At 46.3% G+C, this 25,266-nt stretch overlaps 1 protein-coding gene across 1 annotated transcript in view; it reads left to right on the top strand.

Annotated features, from left to right (window-relative positions):
• Positions 1-644: 644 nt before the first annotated feature.
• The window catches only part of VAT1L (vesicle amine transport 1 like), a 147,156-nt gene continuing 122,534 nt past the window's right edge, over positions 645-25,266 (top strand). The window contains exon 1 of the mRNA XM_038538248.1: positions 645-965. Coding sequence (XP_038394176.1) covers positions 736-965 — 230 coding nt within the window. The 5' untranslated portion in view covers positions 645-735. The remainder of the gene's footprint in view (positions 966-25,266) is intronic.

The raw sequence follows: 25,266 nt of genomic DNA, 5'->3' as shown, positions 1-25,266 counted from the left end.
GGGTGCGGGTGGGGAGACTTAGCCGTCCTACGCGGCTCCCGGTGATGCCTGGTGAAGAGCATCTGCCCTGACCCCGAGGGGCTGGAGGGAGAAGACCCCGCTTTGGACTCTTGGGGGCGGGGGGGGCGGTGAGATTTCTCGTTTCCCGCTTCCCGAACCTCTTCCCCTTTGCAGCCGGCCCCTGCGGTTTGGGAGGCCGCTCCCGCTCCCGCCTGCCCCGCGGCTCGGGCGGGTGAGGTCGGCGGGCGAGGCGGGCACCGGGTCCCGGGAGGCGGCCACCCGCTCGGGGAGGCGCCCTCCAGGCCCAGACGACCGTCTCTGTCCCTTTCGAGGCGCCGAGGCTGTGCCGTAAATAACAGAGTACTGCGCCCACCGCGGAGGACCCGGCGCCCCCTGCGTGTTCACCCACGAGCCTCGGCAAATCTGGGCCCCGCCGCGGCGACCAACGGGCCGCTTGGAGACGGGCTCCGGGGCCGCAGCGGTCGCCTCGCCCGGGCGCGCGAGGGAGGCGCGGAGCGGGGCGGGCGGGGCGGGCGGGGGCGCGGGCGGGGGCGCGGGCTGGGGCGCGGCTCTTGCGAGGATTACGGCGGAGGCTGGGGCCCGGGGCGCGCTCGCCGAGGCTGCAGCCATTGCACCGCCGAGCATCCCGCATTCAACAGGAGGAGCCCGCGGGACACCGGCCGAGCCCCCGCGCCGCAGCCGCCGCAGCCCGTGCGCCCCGCGCCCCGGTGCGCCATGGCCAAGGAAGGCGCGGAGAAGGCGGAGGAGACGGAGCAGATGATCGAGAAGGAGGCAGGCAAGGAGCCTGCGGAGGGCGGCGGCGGCGGCTCTCACCGCCTCGGGGACGCCCAGGAGATGCGCGCCGTGCTGCTGGCCGGCTTCGGGGGGCTCAACAAGCTGCGGGTCTCCAGGAAGGCCATGCCCGAGCCGCAGGACGGCGAGCTCAAGATCCGCGTCAAAGCCTGGTCCAGTATCCGCGGCTCGCTCGCGTCTCCCTCTGCGCGCTCGGCGCTCGCGGGGCGGGGGTGGCGGAGCCTCGGCCGCGGGGACCCCCAACCCCCGCGCCCCGCCCGGGTCGCAGGGCCTCGCGCAGCCCGCGGCCGGCCCACGCCGGGGAGGATGCCGCGAGGTCGCCCCGGCCCCCTGCAAGCCGGAGCCGGGGCGGGGGTGCGGGGCGGGGAGGGGGGCCCGGTGGGGGCGCCCAGCGCCCGGGGCCCGTCGGGCAGGGCAGCTCGGCCGCGGGAGGGGGAGTTGGACGCCCCGCTTCGACCGTGATCGTCACCGCCGGCCCCCTGTGCCCCGCCTTGGATTTTAGAGTTGTATGCGTGCGGTCTCGTTTAGTACTTCTGGGACCCAGGGAGTCGGGTACCATCTCTGCCCCCCGTTGCAGGCGAGGAGACCGGGGCCCGGACGGGGTAAGGCGCCCACGGTGCCCCCCGCCGCTCCCGATGGGCCCGCCCGGGGCTTGCTCCTCCATCCCGCAACCCTGTGAGCGGCGGATGCGCGGGCGCTGGCCCCCGAGCCGGGGCTGGGCAAGTGCGGGGTCTGCCCGGTGGGGAGACCGGGCCCGCGAGCCGGCGGCCAGGCGCGGGAGTCCCGGCCTGGCGAGGAGGGAGGCCAGGGCCCCCTCTGCCCCGCTGGCATCTTCCGTGCCTCTCCAAAGTGGAAGAACCAACCGCCGGCAACCTCCTCAGGACTCCTGTGCCCCCTTCTCAAAGGAAGCTCAGCCATCTGAGGGTCCTGACGTTCCCCACTCGCTCCTCCCGGGGGAACTCCTGCCCGGCTAGGATTCCCCCCTGCAAGCTTTTCCGTGTGCTGTCACTAGATGATCATTTCTCTGAAGTTCCAGGAGGGAGGGCTCACCCCAGAGGGTTCCCTGGATCCAACACTCTTGAGTTCTTTATGCAGTAGTAGGAAGCACCTACGGGGCACTTGCTCCCAGCGTAGTGAGATGGATTTACCCTTTCTCATGTCTGTGTCTTAAAGTCCCCAGTAGACAATGCTCTGGAAAGCAGCAGTCAGCTTACTGCTCCTAGGTTAGACCCCAAACCCCAACTCTAGGACCATATGCAGAGAGGCAAGAGAAATGCAAAGGAGATTCTTCTCCTGTTCACTGCTTTGAGAGCAGGTGCAGGATTCACTTGCCAGGCTGGAAGGCAGCTGGCAAGAGAAGCGGGCTCTGGTCTCTGACTCACTCCTCATACATGTAGCCGGTCATGGTTGACTCTAAACATGACTCTTGGGAATTCAGGGTACGGGGAAAGGCTTTTGCAAACTGGGGGATCCTGTACAGTTCTATTTTGTTAACTCTTGTGAACTAAGCTGATTGGTCCCAGAAGGCAGAGCTTACGTCTGCCCTTTGCACAAATAAATCCCCAATGCCCAGCACAGTGCTTGGCACACAGTATGTCCAGCATCAGTTCCTGCTGAGGGACCAAGTTATTGCTAAATGAATGGAGTGAGAAAAGATGCTTGGATCGGGCTTGCTGAGTCCTTAATTTCTTCACTTGCTGTTGGAAGGACGTCTGCCTCGTAAAACTAAAACTATGTATTGAAAATTCTCTCTCCTTATATGTGTGTGTGTGTGTGTATGTATATAATTTATGACCCTCCATCCAGGGTATGTTCAGAGAGTGGAAGTGTTGAAACTACTTTTTAAAGAAAAGAGCATCATTTGCAGTACAAATAGGTCTGGGTTCTCTAGTCTTATGCTAATTGCATAGATGCTGATGGGAACTGAAGCATTTTGAAATGATACATGTCAAGATGAAAGCCAGGAGATTGCTTTTCAAAGCCAGATGCACAAGCCTGTTCTTTATCGGAGCTGTACACACACACACACACACACACACACACACGCACGCACGCATGCATGCACACAGTAGAATCACTGCAGATTCCCCACCCTAGTTGTTCAGGAAGCCAACCAGGCATGCGGGAACAAGTGGGATCCAGTATTGCAAAGGGCCCAGGTTGATTTTCATTTCCCTAAGCTGGAAGCATAGTTAATCAGTTTGCAAGGAGGGATTGAGGTAGGTTTGTGAAGCTTGCCCGCTGGGCCTTTCCTCCTCCTCTGGGCCAGGATTGGCTGGCCAAAGATGCCGACTGATTGTAAGTTTAGCCTTGGGAGCCAGGATGACTCATTCTGTATTTTTATGAATCAGCTGATGGCTTCCTGGATGAAGGTCCCCCTTTTATCTGCTCTCTATTTTTAATGGAAACCTTTTATCATCAAGTAGGATATGCTGTTTGGGGATAAAGCATAGTCCATCTTAACTAGTATTATTCAGACCTGGAATGAAGGTCCCAGTTGGTTACTCTATAAATTTTGTGGAAATGGAAGAGAGGAGGTACAGGGAAATACATATTTTATTTCATTTACTCCCTCCCATTTATGGTCCAATGTGATAGGTATTATGGTAGAGCAAATGGAGGCTTGGAGATGTTGAGTAATTTGCTAAAAACATCACACAGATAGTACAGTTAGGATTTGAGTCTTGGCCTGTCTCTCCTTAAAGCTCTACTGTTTTCCTTTTATTCCATTTGGTCTCCCTCCGTGAAAGAGCCACAGGAAATGTGATTTACCTCTCTGGACCTTTGGCATGCAAGCTTGCTTTCCTTCCTTTCTTCAGAATATGGCTTCTTTGATCTTTTTATGTCCAACTTAAGAGAACATTCTCTGGCTATTCCCAGAGTAATAGGGCTTTTCTCCTCAAATGGAGACTTGATGGTGAAATGCAGCTTAAAAAGAACCACTTCGGAGAGTGTAGGGTGGGAGGGATTGCAGAGTCTTCTAATTTGTTACAAGAGCATCAGCTTTGATGGGGAACCCATTCATCGAGCAATTTACATAGCAAGTGATTTAAGTGGCCACGCGGAAAAAGCCCTTGGCCTTTGGAAGAAGAAGGATCTGGATGTAGACCCAAGCCCCATCACTTCCTATCTGTGTGACCTCAACAGACACATCTCAGCTTCTCCATCTTGCCACGCCTCGACTGCAAAATGCAGATAATACAATGAACCGCACGTTGTTCAGAGGATCAGATATAAGAAAGAGACTGGCACTAAATAGGTAGTAGTTGTTGTGACTGTTGTCATCATGGTTGTAGTATCTATGCCTATATGACTTATTTCTTGACAGTTTGGTAATTTGGAGGCCATCATTTAAATCATGTATATAATATAGGCAATGTCATGTTACATTTGCTCAGTGATGAAGAGTGAGACCTTCCTAGACATGAGTCCCAGCCCTGCCACTTGCTAACCATATGTCTTGGGTCTTGCACCCCAGAGGCAGAGCCTGAGACGGGTGCTTTTTTAAGTGGTTGATTGAGGGGGTGCTTTCAGGAGAATGGGAGCAAGGGGAACAAGACAAGGAAGGAGCTAAGCAAGGATTTCATCTCCCCTGGACCCCACCAGGAGTTCTGGAGCATGAATTGTACCATAGAGTCAATCTGACCTTGAAGCAATAGGGGAAGCCTTTGTGCCTCCTGCACACCCCAACCCCCTGTCGTCAGTCGGGTATGGGCAGTGGATGCATGGAGCCTCTCAGGCAAAGGTGTCTTCTGTTTGAGCTCCATTCCTCTGGAAGAGGGTGGGGGGTTAGGGCACTGCATTGAGCCATGAGCCACCAACGCTCCCAGCAGTTCCCCAACTGGGATAGGTGTACTGCCCAGGAAAAAGGGATCTGAGTGAGGCACAAACATGGCTCTCTATGCTGGTTGACCTTGAACATGTTGTTTACTTCTCTAAACTTCAGTTTCCTGGTCTATAAAATAGAAATGATAATAGCACCTCCCTTTACAGTGTTGTCATGGAGCTGAAATGAGATACAGTGTATAAAGACCTTTTTGGTGATGCCTGGCATATAGCAAGTGGTCAATAAATGATAGCTATTATTATTTAAACCATTGTTCTTGGTTTCCATAGCTACCGTCTACAGTGTTATCATTCAAACTGGAACTTTTGGGGTAAAGGGGCACTGATTAATAATTACTCTGGAAAAAAAAATTACTCTGGAGCAGGAGCAGACTAGAATTGTTCTAGGCAAACTAGGCATGTACCCCACACTAACTGCTAAGGGTCAGGTCTATGCCTTTGGCGTCTTGTCAAAGTGGGGACTTCTCTTGGACAGAAGCTAGGAGGATTTGAGGCTGAGGGTCTCTAGGCTGGGCTGCAGAAATATATTTAAGTGGCCATTAACAAGCCGTGTCTGGTTTGTGGCTCAAATTGGCTTGTGATGGAAAGGCACTAATGGATTGGGGACATTTATTTTCCCAGACTGATTTACAGAGAGAGGCTAGAATGAGAGCAGTTGGATGAAAAATGGTCCCAGCCGGTCATGGCTCTATTGGCTGATCTGAAAATAGGCTGAGGGCAGGCCACACTAAAGGAAAGCCAACACACAGTGGGATTCCGACATGTCAGAGGGGTAGAGTGCACTGGGCCAGGGGAAGGAACTGACATTGGCTGAGCACTCGTGAGGAGCCACAAACTGACTTGCCTGCTCTGTACTTCGTTCCATTTTACCTAATGACGACTCAACAAGATCAATACTACTATCTTCATTTTAAAGATGGGAAACTGACATTCAGAGATATGTTAAGATCACAAACAACTAATCCAAGTCCACGGGCTCCTCGACTCTTTACATTTGGGAAAATCAGTAAGACTCAGGGACAAAGGCACAAGAGAGAAAGGACACAGAGAGAGTAAGGGACCAAGAAATACAGAGAGGCAGACAGACACAAAGACTGGAATCAAGAATACAAAGAACCATGCGTGCATTTGACTGGTTGGAAGTTGATAAGACTCAAAATGGCACAGTGCCATCTTGCCCCCTCCAAATGGCCATTGGGTTTCCAAACCACATCCACTTTCCCTCCACTGCTGATGTATGGGACCCTTTGGAGATCCACTTTGGATCAAATTGCTATGGCTGCTGACCCAGAATATCTGTGCTGATTAAACACAGTCACCACTCCTTGGACCCACTCAAGACATTCAGATTCCTTCCTCTGCCCCCTTTGCCTCGACTGGGCTATTGCTACATTGACAACTTGACTGTAGAATATCCCCAAACAACATAGGATTAAAGTGTCACTGATAAAACCAGGCTAATGAAATATGGCCAATATTATCTTTCCTGTGTTTATGCAAATAAACGAATAGAATGCACAAGGTTAAGTGATACCGATGTTTGTAAAACTGAGAAATTGTTTGGAAGGTCCTGTAATACCCAAGCCAGGAGCCTGGCATGGAGATTGGAACAAAGTGTTCTGAATCACTCTGTGTTGGATAGAGATATCAGGATTTGACAGGAAAGGATGACTCTGTGCTGACTCACATTGAGCCCCACTTGGTGATGAGGAGATGGAGATGCTACTGGAGGGATCTTACTTTATTCATGAAAGTTTGCATTTTTCCCATTAACTGTGTCCTCCCTGATGAGAGCTGGGGTCAGTGACTATGTCTGCTTTTCATCCAACAATGGAATGGGCTTCTTGCTTTCCCAGCAATTCAAGGAAGAAAGGAAGCCCAGAAGTAGGGCTTCTTTTATTTCATAGAAAAAGGAAGTACAGAACATTTTATAGAACATCCGGCCTACAGCAGGTTCCCATAAGTAGCAGCCCGATCTTAGTTATATCGGCACTCATCAGAAACCAACGGCAGGTTACCCATGACGGGCAAAGGGAGTGATGGCTGAGAATCGTGCTCATCCTACCCTACACTTGCACCATCTTTGTAGCAACAAAGCCCATTATCCTCCATTTCCCATAAGATGCTCATAACTCCGTGAGGTTATCATGCGTATTTTCAGAGCTGAAGTGGAAAGAGCGAGAAGCTACAGAAGATCTGAGTTCAGACCCTAACTCTACCACACCATGGTTGTGTGACATTAAGCGAACAGTACTTTCAACCTGCCCATATCCTCACTTTGGTAATTATATCCACTTTTTAAAAATTAATTAATTAATTAATTAATTTGAAGTTCAATTTGCCAACATATAGCATATTACCCAGTGCTCATCCCGTCAAATGCCCCCCTCTCAGTGCCCGTCACCCAGTCACCCCCACTCCCCTGCCCACAGCCCCTTCCACCACCCCTTGTTTCCCAGAGTTAGGAGTCTCTCATGTTCTGTCTCCCTCTCTGATGTTTTCACTCATTTTCTCTCCTTTCCCCTTTAATCCCTTTCACTATTTTTGATACTCCCCAGATGAATGAGACCATATGATGTTTGTCCTTCTCTGATGGACTTAACTTCACTCAGCATAATACCCTCCAGTTCCATCCACATGGAAGCAAATGGTGGGTATTTGTCGTTTGTAATGGCTGAGGAATATTCCATTGTATACATAGACCACACCTTCTCTATCCATCATCTTTCGATGGACACGGAGGCTCCTTCCACAGTTTGGCTATTGTGGCCATTGCTGCTAGAAACATCGGGGTGCAGGTGTCCTGGCGTTTCACTGCATCTGTATCTTTGGGGTAAATCCCCAGCAGTGCAGTTGCTGGGTCGTAGGGCAGGTCTATTTTTAACTCTTTGAGGAACCTCCACACAGTTTTCCAGAGTGGCTGCACCAGTTCACATTCCCACCCACAGTACAAGAGGGTTCCCCTTTCTCCACATCCTCCAACATTTGTTGTTTCCTGCCTTGTTAATTTTCCCCATTCTCACTGGTGTGAGGTGGTATCTCATTGTGGTTTTGATTTGTATTTCCCTGATGGCAAGTGATGCGGAGCGTTTTCTCATGTGTATGTTGGCCGTGTCTGTGTCTTTCTCTGTGAGATTTCTGCTCATGTCTTTTGCCCATTTCATGATTGGATTGTTTGTTTCTTTGCTGTTGAGTTTAAGAAGTTCTTTATAGATCTTGGATACTGGCCCTTTATCTGATACGTCATTTGCAAATACCTTCTCCCATTCTGTAGGTTGTCTTTTAGTTTTGTTGACTGTTTCTTTTGCTGTGCAGAAGCTATTTATCTTTTTTTTTTAATTTTTTTTAAATTTATTTATGATAGTCACACAGAGAGAGCGAGAGAGGCAGAGACACAGGCAGAGGGAGAAACAGGCTCCATGCACCGGGAGCCTAATGTGGGATTCGATCCCGGGTCTCCAGGATCGCGCCCCGGGCCAAAGGCAGGCGCCAAACCGCTGCGCCACCCAGGGATCCCGAAGCTATTTATCTTGATTAAGTCCCAATAATTCATTTTTGCTTGTTTCCTTTGCCTTCATAGATGTATCTTGCGAGAAGTTGCTGTGGCCAAGTTCAAAAAGGGTGTTGCCTGTGTCCTCCTCTAGGATTTTGATGGATTCTTGTCTCACATTTAGATCTTTCATCCATTTTGAGTTTATCTTTGTGTCTGGTGTAAGAGAGTGGTCTACTTTCATTCTTCTGCATGTGGATGTCCAATTTTCCCAGCACCATTTATCGAAGAGACTGTTTTTTTTTCCAGTGGATAGCCATTCCTGCTTTGTCGAATATTAGTTAACCATAGAGTTGAAGGCCCATTTCTGGGTTCTCTCTTCTGTTCCATTGACCTATGTGTCTGTTTTTGTGCCAGTACCACACTGTCTTGATGACCACAGCTTTGTAGTACAACCTGAAATCCGGCATTGTGATGCCCCCAGCTCTGGTTTTCTTTTTTAATATTCCCCTGGCTATTCAGGGTCTTTTCTGATTCCACACAAATATTAAGATGATTTGTCCCAACTCTGAAGAAAGTCCATGGTATTTGGATAGGGATTGCATTAAATGTGTACCTTGCCCTGGGTAGCATTGACATTTTCACAATATTAATTCTGCCAATCCATGAGCATGGAATATTTTTCCATCTCTTTGTGTCTTCCTCAATTTCTTTCAGAAGTGTTCTGTAGTTTTTAGGGTGTAGATCCTTTACCTCCTTGGTTAGGTTTATCCCTAGGTATCTCATGCTTGTGGGTGCAATTGTAAATGGGATTGACTCCTTAATTTCTCTTTCTTCAGTCTCATTGAATTATACCCACTTTTAAGTGTTGTTATGAGGACCAGCTGAGAGTCCATCAAGGCCCGACTGCTCCTTGCACACCAGGAGTGTTCAAGAAAGATTATTTTCCTTCCTCAGTTGCTCAAGCTGTAAGAGACAGGTGGAAACTTGATGCCATCCTCTGGTTCCTGGCTTTGCTGTTCTCCTGCCAAACTACATTGGTACCAAGGAGCAAGGTGCTGGCTTTTGAATCTTTTCCCCAGGGTTGGAATGGATTTGGACTGATCTACAGCTACCCTCACACCAGCCCTCTGCATGCCCACCCTTTGGTGGCAGCAGGGATTTCTAGGATAGTGGGGTGTACCGAAGAGCCCAGCCTCTGAAGTTTGGTTCACTCTCATTGAGAGGAACCAAAATCCCACAACCTTTGGGCACATCACTGACATTTACCACCGACAAGAGAGCTCACCCAGGCATGGGGAAATGACACCCCTATGACCTCAAGTTCCTGGCACTTCTCTTAATAGGGGTCTTTTTTGGCATCTTGGCATTTGTCAGAGAAGAAAAAGTTTAATTAGAAACAAGAAGAGCCTCTTCATAGGAAAAGGCCAACAGGCGTGTAATCTTAAATTAGTTTGATTCCTCTGTGTGTGATCTCACACAGAAAATCAGTTGGAGCCATGGTATTAAAATGAGGAAATTTAATGTTTGAAGGCCCAGGAGACAAAATACGTGCTTCAGGGAAAGAGGCTGTTTCATCTTTGAACGTGATATTTTCTTGATGAAAACACACAGGGAGCTTCTGTCCGCAATCTCATTCTGTCAGTGACCCTTGATCCCTGAGCTAAGCCTCATCCCTACCATTGTTCGGGACCGGGGGTGTGCTAAACAGTGCTTTCCCAGGCAGACCTACCTTGGGAAGTGAACGCACTGGGCCCTCTTACTCCCGATTTGTCTAAATGGCTGTAGTCCCCAGAGCTCAATGTAGGATAGTTATCTTCTGTGAGGGAAATGGTAATGATTCATTTCTTGGGCTGGCATTGACTACACACCCAGACTGGATGGGAGGAAGTGTGCTTTTTGGTTATAAAATAGTTAATGTCTGAAATGAAACAGAACTGGTTTTGAGTCCTGGATCTGATTGTTTTAGCGACCTGTCTGACCTTAGGAAAATGACTTTGGCTTTTATTACCTTAGTTTGCTCATCTGTAATATGGGTATACTTACAGCACCTATGGGGTATTTTCTTTGTGGGAAGGTAAAAAGAGATAAATATGTCTAAAGTATCTAGCAATGATGTTGGCATATTTAATATTTGTAATTTGAATTAAGTCTTTGTCATATAGTATATGTTTAATATATATTAATGGGAAGGAGGAGATGCAAAGAATAAGGCATTAAAAAGTCCCTCCAGACTTCATGAAGCTTTCTGGATGGAGTCCCTATTCAGATTCCAAAGGGCACAAGACTGATATCAAAGGTGGTCCAGACAGGATGTGCCATGAGATACGCAAGAAGAATCAGGTGAATTTCTGAAGGAACAGGAGAGGAAACAGAGCCAAGATGTATTGTCTCCTCCTGTGTGCCAGAAGCTGGGCCAAGCTCATGGATCTTCAACAAGAAGACCAGTCACTTCTGCTCTGATTTCTTTTTCCTTTAGTTCAGTTCTGCCAACCATCATGGACTTCTAGGCTCCCCCCTTTCTTTTCACTTCCCTATTTTGTCTTCTCACAAGGTAGCTTCATGTGCTTCTCCTGCAATGAGCTTCCTTCCTGATACTTGGAGAGATGGTGGCCTTCTGCCCCAGATGCCTTGTGCAAGTGTAGCAAGGCTCAATGCAGAGCCCCAATTTTTTCTCCCAATTTTCAAATATCAAGGAAGGAATCTTAATGGCCCACATACCAGCCTCTGGATCTCTCTTCCTCTCTCTGCCTGGCCCAAGGGAATGATGTGCTTGGCAACATTTGCATCTCATGCCCTCCAACCCTGACCTAGAAGAATAGAACATCATGATTGATTGCTCTACTAGGAACGCATGAAGGGTGTGTGTATGTGTGTGTTGGGGGGTGGGTATATACTCTGAAAGGAATGGAGGGCAGTTATCAGAAGACAAGGGTAAGAAACACACTGAACTGGTCAAAATGGTAGCCACCGCGGGGAATGGGTGACTGAACTTCACCACAAAAAGTGACGAATCAGAGAAGGGACTGGAGAAGCCAGCTCCATTTCCTATCCTAGGACCTTATATTCTTAGCACAAAGTGATTGAATCATCTAAATGACATATGTATTTTCAACTTTGAGGCCCATTGTCCTTTTTTTACTTCTTTAAAAATTTTGAATTCAATTAATTGACATATAATGTATTGTTAGTTTCAGAGGTAGATGTCAGTGATTCATCAGTCTTATATAACACCCAGTGCTCATTACATCATGTGCCCTCCTTAATGCCCATCTCCCAGTTATCCCATCCCCTCATCCCCCTCCCCTCCAGGAGCTCTCAGATTGTTTCCTATGATTAAGAGTCTCTTATAGTTTGTCTCCCTGTCTGATTTCGTCTTGTTTTATTTTTCCTCTCTTCCCCTATGATCCTCTGTTTTGTTTCCTACATTCTACATATGAGTGAGATCATATGGTAATTGTCTTTCTCTGATTGACTTACTTTGCTCAGCATAATAAATACCCTCTAGTTCTATCCAAGGCCCACTATCTTTTAAATCTCTTTGGTAACCTTGGGAATTCTGGAAACTTGTTCTATTATCATTTAACTGCTGAATATCAAGCCTAATGCTTGGTTAACAGTAGGCACTCAATAAATGTCTGGGGAATGAACGAATACATTACCGACTTTCCCTCAAACGTTAGGTGCACAAGTTGCAGCAACTTTCTGCAGAAGTTGCTGTGTCGCTTGCAAATACCAGTAGTATTTACTTTCCTAATATGGGGGCAGCTGGTCCACGCCAATGTGGTTTCTAGCTCCCCTCTGTCACCTCCACTTCCTCTCCAGCATGTGGGGCTTCTAGTGGAGACTTGAGAGGACACCCAAGGAGGGTACCAAATGTTTTCAGATGGTTTGATTTTACGTCTTCTTGATACAATTTGTTCTCTTGAAACTGGATGTTGGCTTTTTGAATTCTCTAATAACTACTTTCCCTAGGCTGGGAAATGTGGGTCTCTGACTTCTCAAGATGTCTATAATTTTCTCCTTCTTGACATCCCACTGCCTCAAGTGTTGGAGGCCCAGGATCTTAAAGAGAACCCTCGGTGCTGTGTCTGGGGATTATTCCTCCTGGAGCACTTTACTCAAGTGTTCCTGCGCTGTTTGTCTACCAGGGGACCCAGGCCCCAGCAGCCTGGATGCTCAAACAGTATTTAAGCAAACTTCTGAGGCAATCATTTCACGATATACACATATATCACATCATTATGCTGTACGTCTTCACCTGAAGCAATGTTATATGTCAGTTATAGCTCAGTAACACTGGAAAATAAATCAGTTATTTCAAACTACTGGAGGGGAAAACCTAGTCTTTTTAAAACAAAGAGTATGTCCATGATAGCTCCTACTTTCCTTAGTAGGTATCAGGACCCCCCCGCCTTGACACCTGCCAGGTGGGTGCAGGGGTTTCCTAGGGGGTGCTGCCCTGACACTCACAAACTGTTCTCCTGGTTGCCCCATTGATTCTGACCCCCTCCTTTTGCCCTGTTCCATCCCTCCTACTGTACACTGGAGCCACCCCACTATGTTCCCCATTTCTTCTCCATCCCTGGTGCTGTAGCCCTCTGCTTGGACCATGGCACCCTTTCTACTTCATACAGGTGAAAAGCATCAATATGCTACCTTATGTGTTCATGCCTCTGCTGTTCAGAGCTAGTAAATGTAACACTCTTTCGTTAATTACTTCTCATCGCTATTATCATAATGACTCTTATTATTTATGCTAAGTGTTTTATAGGAACTTCTAGGATACCAAACATTTCACAGATGAAGATGCACGATCAAAGAAGTGTGGGAACTTGCTCAAGATCACACAACTAATTAGACAAAGAGAGCTGATGTTGATTGAGCCAGGGCTCGCTCTCTCTCTCTCTCTCTCTCTCTCCCTCTCCAGGGATTTTGTACCCATTGTCCACTGCTCTGTCCTAGACTTAGCCCCCCTGGAGATGACGGGTGATTCGCATAGTAGCATATACCTCATATCAGAAGCAAGCCCTTCCCTGCCTTGAATTGCCACAGGTGGTTTCACCCAGAATTACTTATATTCTCCAACTCACATTTCACTTAGGATGAATCTTTTTTCTTTTACCCAGAAGGCTTAGCTGCTCTTCATGATCCATAGTGGCAGCTCCACTGGCCCAGACAGTCTGAGTTCTACAGTGAACTCTGATGAGGCTCTCAAGCTGTAACTCTGTAGTCCCCCCTCCTTCCTCCCAATGCAGACATAGGTGCCTCTTCAAATGGACTATCCATCAAGTTACAGACTTCGTTTTTTTTAAATTCCTTGTCTAAGATCAGAAACAATTGTTTTTCATTTGTCTATACTATACCCAGTTCATCAACTAATGATGAACTATTATCACTATTATCACTATTCTTCTGATTTGCCTGAAGGATCTTGTAAGTGGACATGTTTTTACCCTCCCCACTAGACTCACTAACATTGTACTTATTGGGGGACCTTTATAATAAACTCTGAGCCCACATTCTGCAGCCAGAACCCAGGATGTGAAATGCAGCTAGCAATGTGCCCACCTTCCCCAAACATTCCTTCCAGGTTTATCTGCTTTCGGATCCCTGAGAGCCTTCTCTGACTGCAGACAAGTCCTTGCCTCTGGGACTCCTCCTCCATAGGAAATAAACAGCAAAGGTGATTTTCACCCTCCTACTCCCTTGGAGCCCCTCATCCTCTCTGTCCTCAGCCAGCAGCAGCACTTGTGGGAGACTCGACTTCTTGCTTTTGCTCTTTTAACATTGTCTTTGCATTTCCTATTCTTCTTTACCCCTTTTGTATCCTTGACGTAGGTGGGTCTGTTCATTCTTGAATAGAAGCCCAACTTCCAATATAATTTCAAAGCACTGTCAAATTCTGTTGAGTCCTTTGGAAAACACCAGTGCTAGATCCATTTGTGCTACAGAGAAAAGCCTCCCAAAAATGTCCTCTTCCCATCTCCATCCCCCCATGCCTCCTGCTAACCTCCAGGCTGGCCCCCAGTGCTCTTCAAACACCTCCAGACTCTCAAATCCTACCCTTGGATCTCTTGTCTTATACATTTATCTCTGCTCACCTTTCACGCCTATTCTTTTATCTTCCAGAAGTAAATCTCTACTCTTCCTAAAGCACATCAGGACTTTGATCCTCTGTTTACCTCCTTCCTGCTCCACCAAAGTACACAACAAGGCTGAGATCATTCCCTTCAGCAAGAGGGAAAGAAAGAGCTTGAGTCATTCCTATGTTCCTACAGACACCTTCAGTGGAGGAATGGTTTTTGCAAGACCAGACCATGCCCTGTGCTAAGCATGAGAAAGGTGGATTTTAAGACAAACTCTTCTGCCTTGGAGCTGCACATTGTCTATGGGGAAGGCAGCAGGGTAGTGACTCTGCTACTGCCTCCTTCTTAGGCTAATTACATTTAAATATTAATTAGCCTAAATTAAAAGTTCAGTTCCTTAATCACTCTAGCCACATTTCAAGTGTTTGGTAACCACATATGGCCAGTGGCCTCTAAATTAGACAGGCCAGGTACAGAATATTTCCACTGCTGCAGAATGTTCAGTTGGACAGTTGGCTGCTCTTGTCTTCAGCTCACTTTTTCCCTACGAAACAATTGTTATACTAAACATTGTTTTTATCAGTAGCAATGACTTAGAGGATAACTGTCATGTTATAGCGAAAATGGACTTTTTCTTTGTGGGGCCCTTGCCCCTCTGGGTCTCCAGTGAGAAGTCAAGCAGGAACTGCTTTGTACTGTCTGACACTGCTTTCTTCCTTCCGTTGAGAGGTGGGATGAAGCAGAAGAGGTCAGGAGAACAGGAGCAAAGGAGACACCCTTTTCCTAAGTGACACTTTCCTGGAGACACCTCTCTGATTCCTGCAAAGCGAGTTAGTAACTGCCCTCTCTAGCTATGACCCTTGTACCTGCTCTTGTTAGGGGGGAGTGTCACACAATGTAGTCACTTATTTGTTGATCTCTGAACTCCTGGGAAGCAGAGCTGCCATTGTCACCGTGGTAACATTAATGCTGAGCCAAGCCCCAAGCCATGGAGGGGCTGCTGAGTTTCAATCGAATTAGATTGAATGTTCTACATAACCAATCCCTGCCAGGCACTTGTTTGAAGTCAAAGACTTGGTCAACGTCTAACATGGGACCCAGAGATTTTAACCATTTTTTGGAACCTTCTCAGGAACAAATACCTGCTGTGTCCCCAGGAGAGGCTACAAGTAAATAAATAACTCTAGGTCCAAAAATCAAGGGATGAGTCTTGGCATCCAGCAGAACTTGTTTTAAACCCATTGGTACCATGCTTGTCTGCTTCTGTTGAAAGCTGGCTCTTGATATTTAGATTCTCAATCATTGGCCATTTTGTTCCATGTTTGGAATACTACCGAAGTGTGGTTTGAATACTAATTGGGACATATGGCTTGAATATATTTCCTCTCTCAGAGGGAACAGAACAGACGTGTACAACGCTAGCCCAAACTGTGGCCCTCATCATCCTCCAGATTTTGTGGCTATGGGGCTCTGGGGGTGGGATGGGGCAACGATAGGATTTTTTACTTCATTAGCAAAATGGTAGATAACTAAACATCAGATGTGTCAGAGAACCTCGTATGTTTCAATGGCCACAGTGGTCTGTTTATCCAAAAATAGTGGTTAGAGAGGGTGGGCAGGGTCATGTGGAGTGGAACACTGAGGGAGCCAGTGTGAGGAACCACAGGCCAGCGATGGGAAGAAGGGGGTCTGAGCATCCCTTCCAACCACTGATGGAACACGGGTGGCTTCTCTATCCTGAGGTCCATCCAGGACAGTTCTGGCTGTTTTCAAATGAGAGGTGCCATTTGAGATTTGCATAAAAGGTGTCCTTGTTTTAGACAATGAGTGGGGTTTTTTTTTGCCCTCCCCCAACAGATTGGTATCAGTCTTGAGATAACAAAACAGGTGCTTACACAAGCCCAAAAAGAAAAAAAAAGGGGTGGGGGTGGGGAATTTGGAAGCAAGATTTTCTGAGATCAAGGCCTATTGTCCTGGGCTTTCTCAAGTTATCAGCTGAGATGAAGAAACAAAAACAAAAATGTCAGCTCTGGGGAGATGAGGGAATGGCTCAGACATCTGCTTCTTTGCCCCCCTTGGATTCGGAGTTAAATGCTTTGATGAACATACGCAACAGCAAGATGAGTGCAGAATAAAGAAGGCACACCTCCCCCTTTGCTCAGAGCAAAGCCTCACGTGTGGCCCTCTCGCTCTTCCCGGAGCTGGCGGAGGTGCCCACGGATGCTCCCCAAGCCGAGCAAATCCCACACTTCCCCCCTGGAGTGTGACAGCGTTCTCCTTCATGTCCACGTAGCTTCCAGTATCCTGTAACCTCTGACTTCATACAGACCCATAGAAAGCCCCAAACTCCTATTTTTCCTGGACCTTCCCAAGCGATTTACCTGCATGTATTTTTTTAAAAGATTTTATTTATCTATTCATGAGAGACACAGAGAGGCAGAGACACAGGCAGAGGGAGAAGCAGGCTCCTTACGAGGAGCCCCATGTGGGACTCGATCCCAGGACCCCAGGATCACAACCTAAGCCAAAGGCAGACACTCAACCACTGAGCCACCCAGGTGTCCCACCTGCATGTATTTTGAAAATCCATCTGCCTTTTACCTTTTTTGTTTTTCTCAGTCTCTGTCCTTTCCTTGGTGCTTTGATCTCTTCAATTCCTGCCTTTCCCTTTCCTCTTATTTTCTCAGATTGGGGCATAAAGATCTCATTCTCTTTTCCTCCCTCTCTGCATTAGTTATAAAACGCCCAGAACTTTCCTCCTCAGGGGCCACTATGCAAAGGAGCTCCATAAATATTCACCATCAGTGACAACTGCTTTGTGCCCACAGGGAATAAAACCTGGAAAAGGAAGAATGTGCCACCCCTCTCGTAGTGGATACTGGGTACACCACCTGGAATCATCTTTTAGGACCCAGGACCCAGACTGAGGGTGGCTGAGTGCTCCCAGTTATATCCCTGCTGAGGCATTGGCCAAGGCTGCACTCCCTCCCATGACAAGCTGATGTGAGGGTATGAAGGCCTAGTCTCCTGGCCTTGATTCACGGTGACTCGAGGGGCCATCCTAGCTCTGGAACTTTCCATGGCCAGATGGAGTCTTTTTTACTACTACGTCAGTATTTAACTTCTTCCTCCGCCCAGCCCAACTGCCTCACGAGAGCACCCCTTGTGTTGTTTCCTAGAGCTCCCCCCATCACACCTGCATGCAAATCTCAGGCTCAGAGTCTGCTTCCCAAGGAACCTGACCTGTGACACTTCTTTGTGTCGTGATGGTGGGAGTGGGGGATGGTGGTGACAATGACAGCAGCTCACATTTATTGAGTACTTACTCTGTGTGAGGCACTCTGTTTTACATGTAGTGTCGCATACGATCCACACCAATACCCCATAGGGTGAGCGTGTTGCTACCCCATTTGTGAGATGAATAAACTAAAGCTCAAGGATTGCAGCAACTCACTTGAGGGGGAGTCAGAAAGCTAATGCTAAGGACCTAAATTTAGCTTTAGTGCTTGCAGAGGAACACTAGAACAATTCCTTGGGAAATTTTTTCTAGGGGTCAGTGTTCTGATTTCATGGTTACCTTGTGGGATAGCAAATGTCCTGGTGGCTGTGTGAGCACTCTGTGTATACCTCTGTGAAGCCACCCATCACGCCGTACTGTAATCAGCTCTTATAATCTTGCAGCCCCCTGTTCCCTCTGTATATCCAGTCCTTAGAATATGCTCAGGATGTAGGAAGTGTTCATTGTGGCAGATGAGTCGAGAAGCCCTCTCTCTGTAACTGGGAAAACTGAGTGATGGTCTCTCGAAAGCAAAGCACAGTAGCAAAAAGTACAGCCTTTGGACTCACACTGTTTGCTTTTACACCTTGGCTTTGTGAACCTCAACATGCCTTGGTTTTATTCTCTGTAAAATGTGGTAATGGGATTTATCTCTTGGCGTTGTTATGGTTGCTGTAAAAATTATGCTTATGAAACCCTCAATCCCATGCCTGCTACATAGCAAGTATCCCATAAATGTTATCTAGCCACAATTAGTAGCCACAGATCATCCCTTTTGTCCCCATGCTCTATCATCAGAGAAATTAGAATAGGGGTTTCTACATATCTGCCAGCTTATGGAGGGGGAACCCTCCAATTGTCACAAATCCCTATGAGAAAACCCTTTTCAGAAAGAGTACATCTGTTCTTTGGGGGAACAGCTGGCTTTGGGCTACTAGAGCGATTTTTCTCAACCCTAACAGCACATGAGAATATGTGTGTGGGCTAAAGCGACTCATTGCTGGGTCAGGATATACACCTTTAGAAAAAGAAAAAAAATCATATATATATATAAGTGAACATCATAATAATCTAACTTGTGACCCAGAAAATGACTGTACTAGGCTCTATCAGGCTGCACCCTCTGTGGTCAGCAGTTACTACTACAGAGGAAGGGGACTGACTGCCATCACCCACAAAGACCAAGGTCTCATGGTCTTACTGGGTGAGTACTTGTTACACACAAATTCAAAGGTCTTGGAGAGGTTCGTAGGAGCTCATGATTTCAAGAAACTTAAGACATGTCAGCTATTCCTGTGTTTTAGATCCCCTCCCATGACATCTTCCATGATCTTCACAAATACCCCAAGTCACCAAGAACGTGACAACCTATATTTTTATCAGCAGTTAGGGCATAGATGTAAGTGGCATGATAATCATGTTTTCAGAGGATACAAATTCAAGAGGAAGAGCCAATATTTTGGATGAAGGAATTAGGATCCAAAAAAGAGCCAGACAAATTGGCATGATGAAGCTAATCTAATAAGACCACATTTCACAAGGATACATATAATCCTTTGGACTGGGATCAAAAAATTCAAGTGCCCTAGAGAACAATTGAGAGAGCTTTCCATTTTCTTATCTATTTAATCATCGTCTATTAATTTTTACCTTGCCTCATTCCAAAAAGGACTTGAAGTAGCTTAAAAAGAAAGGATATGGCAGTCGTTCACTAAGTGGCATCCCCAGACCAGCAGCAGCGGCATCACCTGGAAACTCGCTAGAAATGCAAAGTCTTGGACCTCACCCCAGACCTGCTGAGTCAGAAACTCAGCAGTGGGGCCCTACAATCTGCATTTTAACAAGCCCTCTGGGGAATTCTGATACATAATAAGTTTTGAGATGTGTTATCATAGAGTTTAAGGTTTTTTGTTTTTTGTTTTTTTTAAAGAAACTCCAAAGCATTCAGAAAGTTAAGATGAAGTTGAGTGTTAGGATGACAGAATGAATACCATAAAGCTCTGCAGTTGGGTGGCGGCAGGGGGAGGGCTGCAAATTTGGCTCAGCTTCCTATTAGCCAATGCAAAGAAAGGAATACCATTAGTTTATAAACTTCTGGGACCGTAAGATCCATACAAATCAGTCCTTGTGCTTATGTATGAGGAACAGTTCCTCTGTCTTCATAAAGAAGCAAATATATATTGTAACACATGATATACTCAACAATATTCCCTAGTAGGTAAAATAATAGGCTTCTGAAGGGGATTGGCCATCTCTCTCTTAATTGAACCAATGATGAGGCAATACTTGGGATTTCTATTGAATGTGAGATCAGAATATATGATGGGGTTCTTTCTACTGATCTGTGTCAACAGAAGTAAGCTGCTGGAAAAGGGAGGTTTTCATGGTACTGTTCTCTGTGTTGTGGTCGGACGATGTTCGGATTCCCATGGCCAATGCTCAAGAGTACTGACAATAGGGGGAAGGAACTAAAAGACAAGAGATCTACAATCCTTTCGTATAAGCAACCCCTCCCCACTTCCTTTCACCTAGGGAATAAAAGACAGTGGAACTTCTCCATATCTACTTGCCTCTTCTTTGCTAAACATCTTTGGGCCAATTTTATCTCAAATTGGAAACTTCATAAACCATAGCCGATTCTTCCATCATCCACTTAGTGGTGTCCTGTAATAAATAATTTGTGTCTTCTTCAAGATATTAGCATATCTAAAAGAAATGGACAGCTCCCAGACATGAGCTTTGAGGACAGGAATACATAGTAGTCCACCATGGTGTACAGTTAACAGAACGACTATCCTAGTGGTCAACAACGCAAGGCTGGAAGTCATATGAAAAGGGCTCGTACCCCAGTTGTCATACACAAGGTATTTATCTTCTCCAGGCCTGACCTTCCTCTTGCACAAAATGGAGAATGAAATGGTCCATGCTTTAATGGATGTAGCATCATCAGGGGAGCAATATTTGTTGACTCTAGCAGAACATAAAAAGAAGACAGCTAAACTTCTCTCATGAGACGTTACAAGGTTAGCATCCATCACTTAGTAGATAACAGAAAATAAAGGATAGGGGTCATGGTATTTTGCCTCCCTTCTAAATAGGATCTAAGCATCCCCAATCAATGTCTTTTCCTAAAACCACCAAGCATTCCTTCCTATTTACCTAAGTTTTTTTTTTTTTTTTTTTTTTTTTAAGATTTTTAAATTTATTTATGAGAGAGAGTGAGAGAGCACAAAGGGTAAAGGGGGAGAAATAGGCTCCTTACTGAGTAGGGAGACTGATGCGAGCTCAATCCCAGGACCCTAGGATCATGACCTGAGCTGAAGGCAAACGCTTAACTGAGCCACTCAGGTAACCCCCCTATTTACTTACCTAAGTTTTGATGTGATAATATCTTAAGGGGAGTGCACAGGACAAAGGAGCGCCAAGTGAACAGCGTGGGAGAGCTGGGGAGGGCTTCGGAGACTCGGCCAAGGCCCTTGCATGCATGGACGGCCGCATCTACTTGTATCTAAGAGTTCTTGGTGTCATGGGATACACAACAAGCAAGGAGTTTGAAGACCTTAGTTCAAGTCTCAGCTCCGCCATGTGCTAATTGTGTTGTCTTTGACAAGTCAGGTTGCTTGCTAAGGAATCTTGTTATTCACATCTATTTAATGGGAATAATAACATCTGTACTTGTGCCTTTCTGGGGTGTTACAAGGTCTAATTCGATGTGTATGAAAGCACACTGCAAACTGCACCATGCGGTTCAGATGTAACAGAGGATTCTTTTTTAAAAGGACTATCCCCACATTTCCCTGTGTCTTCTATAACATCTCTCGTCCTTTGCTTTGAGGTTTTGGGGGTCCCTTTGTCAAACCTGTCTTCATTCCTTCACGATCCAATGTCTTGTTAATAACCATTTAAACGTGGGCTTTGAATAAGAATATGGGAGGAAACACTTAAGGCCTGTTTTGTTAAAATTATACTAATCTTTGAGAAAGCTAAGATTATCCAGCAGAATACTATGTCAAGCACTTTCCAGCACTATTTTATTTCTTGCAACAATCTTAAATGTTTAAGAGCCATATAAGTATTAGATAAGAGAGACATCTGAAGATTAGCCCCTGTGTGAGGCCGGGTCATGAAAATAGTCACTGCCATCCCAAAACAATCTCTAAGTGAAGATCAAATTATCTTAGAGAATACTGGAAACTATAATTAAGAAGGTGTATAGGTTGGCAAAAGAAAAGTGTTAGACCCCAGTTTAAGTCCATGGCTTCACTCTTCACTGTCTGTGTGGCCTTGGGCAAATAACTTATCATCTCTACACAGGGTTACTGGTTTTGTTTTTAAAAAAACGAAGTCAATAATGTCTGTCCGCTGGATGATTTAGGGTTATTGATTACGGTATTTGTTTTAGTTTGTCTTTTGGCTTCATGAGACAGTGACCGCACACGTAACCCAAACAAAGAGGTTCTCTGTTCTAAAGACAGGTGTGGAGTAGCAAAAGAATCCTGGGAAATCGGAGGGCAGGGGGCTCGCTGGGCCTGGGCCTCACTGGAGACTGGACCTTCACATTCTTAGCAACTTGGCAAAGAAGTTTGTAAAGCCCATCCGGGGGCAAGCTGTTGGGTTGCTTCTGAGGCTCTTTGTCTTTTTCTTTTAATTTCCCTACCTACTGGCTTTTTCACTTATGCTTCCCCAGAGTGTAGGTCAGTAGGTCCCTCTAGCTCAGTTTTATCTTTTGACGTCCTCTCTGATTAGTTGTTTTCTTGCTACAGGCTTCCTAATTCAGAGTCTTTGAGAGAACATTCAGTTCTTAGATCAGCTCGTTTATTTCATACAATGCAATGGATTCCTGCTTAGAGTAGGAATGGCCGTTCCTCCAACACTGGGCCCACCACTGGTGCAATCAGCTGTCAGAAAGATAAGTTATAAGCGTGGCCCCTTGGACATGTCACTTCAGCAAGGGCAGTGGGCGAAGTTCCCATAAAGAGGTGTGGTATGGGGATGTCTGGGTGGCTAAGTGGTTGAGCCTGGGATCAGGTCCTGCATCAAGTTCTTGCAGGGAGCCTACTTCTCCCTCTGCCGACATCTCTGCCTCTCTCTGTGTGTCTCTTATGAATAAATAAATAAAATCTTGGGATGCCTGGGTGGCTCAGCAGTTGAGCGTCTACCTTTGGCCCAGGGTGTGATCCTGGAGTCCCGGGATCGAGTCCCACATCAGGCTCCCTGCGAGGAGCCTGCTTCTCCTTCTGCCTACGTCTCTGCCTCTCTCTGTGTCTCTCACGAATAAATAAATAAAATCTTTTAAAAACAAGAGGTGTTGCATGTAAGGGCTCAAGTTCTAGACTCTGCTTGCATTCAGATCCTGATTTTGACAGTTTTTAGAAATGTGACCTTAAGCAAATTACTTCAACTTGCTCATCTCAGTTTTCTCATCTGAAAAATGGGTGATAGTTCATACCTCGTAGTATTATGATTAGGTCTTAAATAACGAAAGTAAAGCACTTAGCACAATTCTTGCTACAAAGGGAACTCTCGGTAAATGCTAGCTATGTCCTTATCAGGAGCAGGTGTGTGGGCAGGCAGTTGGAAATAGGTCTGGTACAACATGTAGAGGTACTCCGCTAACCATTGTTCATCACCGTCCCCTGGGATATGCCTACTTCACGGTGCTTTCCTGAAGATGGGCAGCGCTCTCCATGCCCTTGACAGAATTGCTGCTTGCCTCACTGCGGAGGTGGGGTGCTACGGGCTCTTATAAAGTCAGTCTTGGGACGCCCTGGGTGGCTCAGTGGTTAAGCGTCTGCCTTTGGCTCAGGTCGTGATCCCGAGGTCCTGGGATCGAGTCCTGCATTGGGCTCCCCTCAGGGAGCCTGCTTCTCCCCCTGCCTGTGTCTCTGCCTCTCTCTATTTCTCACAAATAAATAAAAATAAAAATAAAAATAAAAAAATAAAGTCAGTCTTACTTTGCCCTTCTCACTGAATTTGAGTAGCTGGGCTCTCAATTTATAATCAGTGTGCCCACTTCATGCTGGATAGGGGTAGAAGGCAGCCCGATTGAATAGCATTACAAGCATCTAGGATGAAACCTTCTCCAGGGGGCTAGTATGTTTACAGAACTGTCAAGTAATTTCTTCTGGCATTTCTCCATCAGGGTCTTGGGAAATCATAGGGTTTCACTCAAAGGAGAACACAGTGAGCTAATATATGCATGAAACGAGATGGAGTGCTTGATTTGGGAGATAGGAATTCCTTTTATTGTTACGTGGTGATGCTTTATTTATTTGGTTATGTTGGAAAAAGGGCTGTTTCACAGAAGTGGAGCTTATGGGTAGCTCAGTTTTCCCATCACAGCTCTGAAACTATTTTTAACTCCCGTTTAATGGCAGTCTTCCTAAAATGTATCACATACTTCTGCATTCTTAAGAGAAGGCGCAAATTTAAATGTAAGCATTTACTGGATACTTGCTATGTACCTGGCATCATGTGTAGGTGTTTACCTGCCATGAATTTTCCCAACATCCCTGTGAGACAGGTACTACCAGAGCCTCCATTTTAGTGACAAGGAAATGGAGGTTTACAGAGGCTAAGGAGCTGGTCCAAAGACACAGGTGGAAGTGGTGAAATTGAGATTGGTGCTCAGGCCTCTCCAAGCTCTTAAGAAACTGGCCATGCTACTGGAGGACAGTTTGGTTAGACAATGGCCCTAAGAACTATTAGCAATCAAAGTGTAGCATCTTTGGAGGTCTACGTACACATTCCAGCAACGTGTCCCTTACTTCGAGCACCCCTTGGCCACTTGTTGAAAGGAGTTAGGACTCAAACGGGCAGCACCTCTCTTTGAATACTCATGAATATTCCTTCATTTGGCAGATGTTACTTGAGTACTTGTATGTTGCTGTGGGCCTGATGCATGCCGGGGACTCTGGAAACAAAGAAATATGAGGCATTCTGCTGCCTTTGAGGAGGACACACATTAGAGATACTTCAGCTAGGGCCACTGTGAAACTTGCTTGATGTGTGGCCAGGAAAACCTTGAGAAGGTGGCCACTCTTGAACCCACCTTTCAAGGAAGTCATCTCCTCATCGTTACCCATTTTCAATGGGTGAGACTAATGACCAGGAGATTTAGGTAGAATTTGATGTTTCCTTTTCTCCAGAGAGGCCGAGGAAGGAATGAGCAAGCTTTGAATCATCTTGCTTGGAAAAGAAGCTGTGGCCAGATGCTAATGGACCTTGAGCCAGACTAAGCAGTTTGGTTTCTATAACCCAAGTCTTTCTTAGAATGGTGGCTTATACACTCTACCTACATTGTGCGTGCTCTCTAATAAATAAATAAAATCCTTTAAAAATGGGGGATTATGAAAACAGGAAGTACATTAGAACATCTGGCAAAAAAAATACATGTTCAGTGGGATGTGTTTTCTCATTTGATTAGTAAATGACTGTTCAGCGCAGTTTCCAAGACTAGCTCTTAAAAAGTTAACAACAGTTTGGAGCACTGATGTTATTAAAATCAAGTATATGGCTTTCCAAGGTGATGGCTTAATATATCTTAATGGTAGCTTTCCTGTTTCAAAAGTAATATGTTAATCGAAGAGACCTAGTCACTTTTTTCATCCAAAGAGAACTAAGATCTTTGAAGCAAACCTTCCAGTATTACCATATCCATTGGTCCATCCATTTGATCTCACTTCTTCTAGTTACACTCCCCCAGTTGGATGTAACATCGTCCCTCGATGGCTCGTATTTGCCATTATGGG

Source organism: Canis lupus, chromosome 5 (assembly GCF_011100685.1).
Source record: "Canis lupus familiaris isolate Mischka breed German Shepherd chromosome 5, alternate assembly UU_Cfam_GSD_1.0, whole genome shotgun sequence".
NCBI classification, from domain to species: domain Eukaryota; kingdom Metazoa; phylum Chordata; class Mammalia; order Carnivora; family Canidae; genus Canis; species Canis lupus.
Note: the sequence above shows the minus strand (reverse complement) of the source record. Positions and strands in the feature narration are given on the sequence as shown.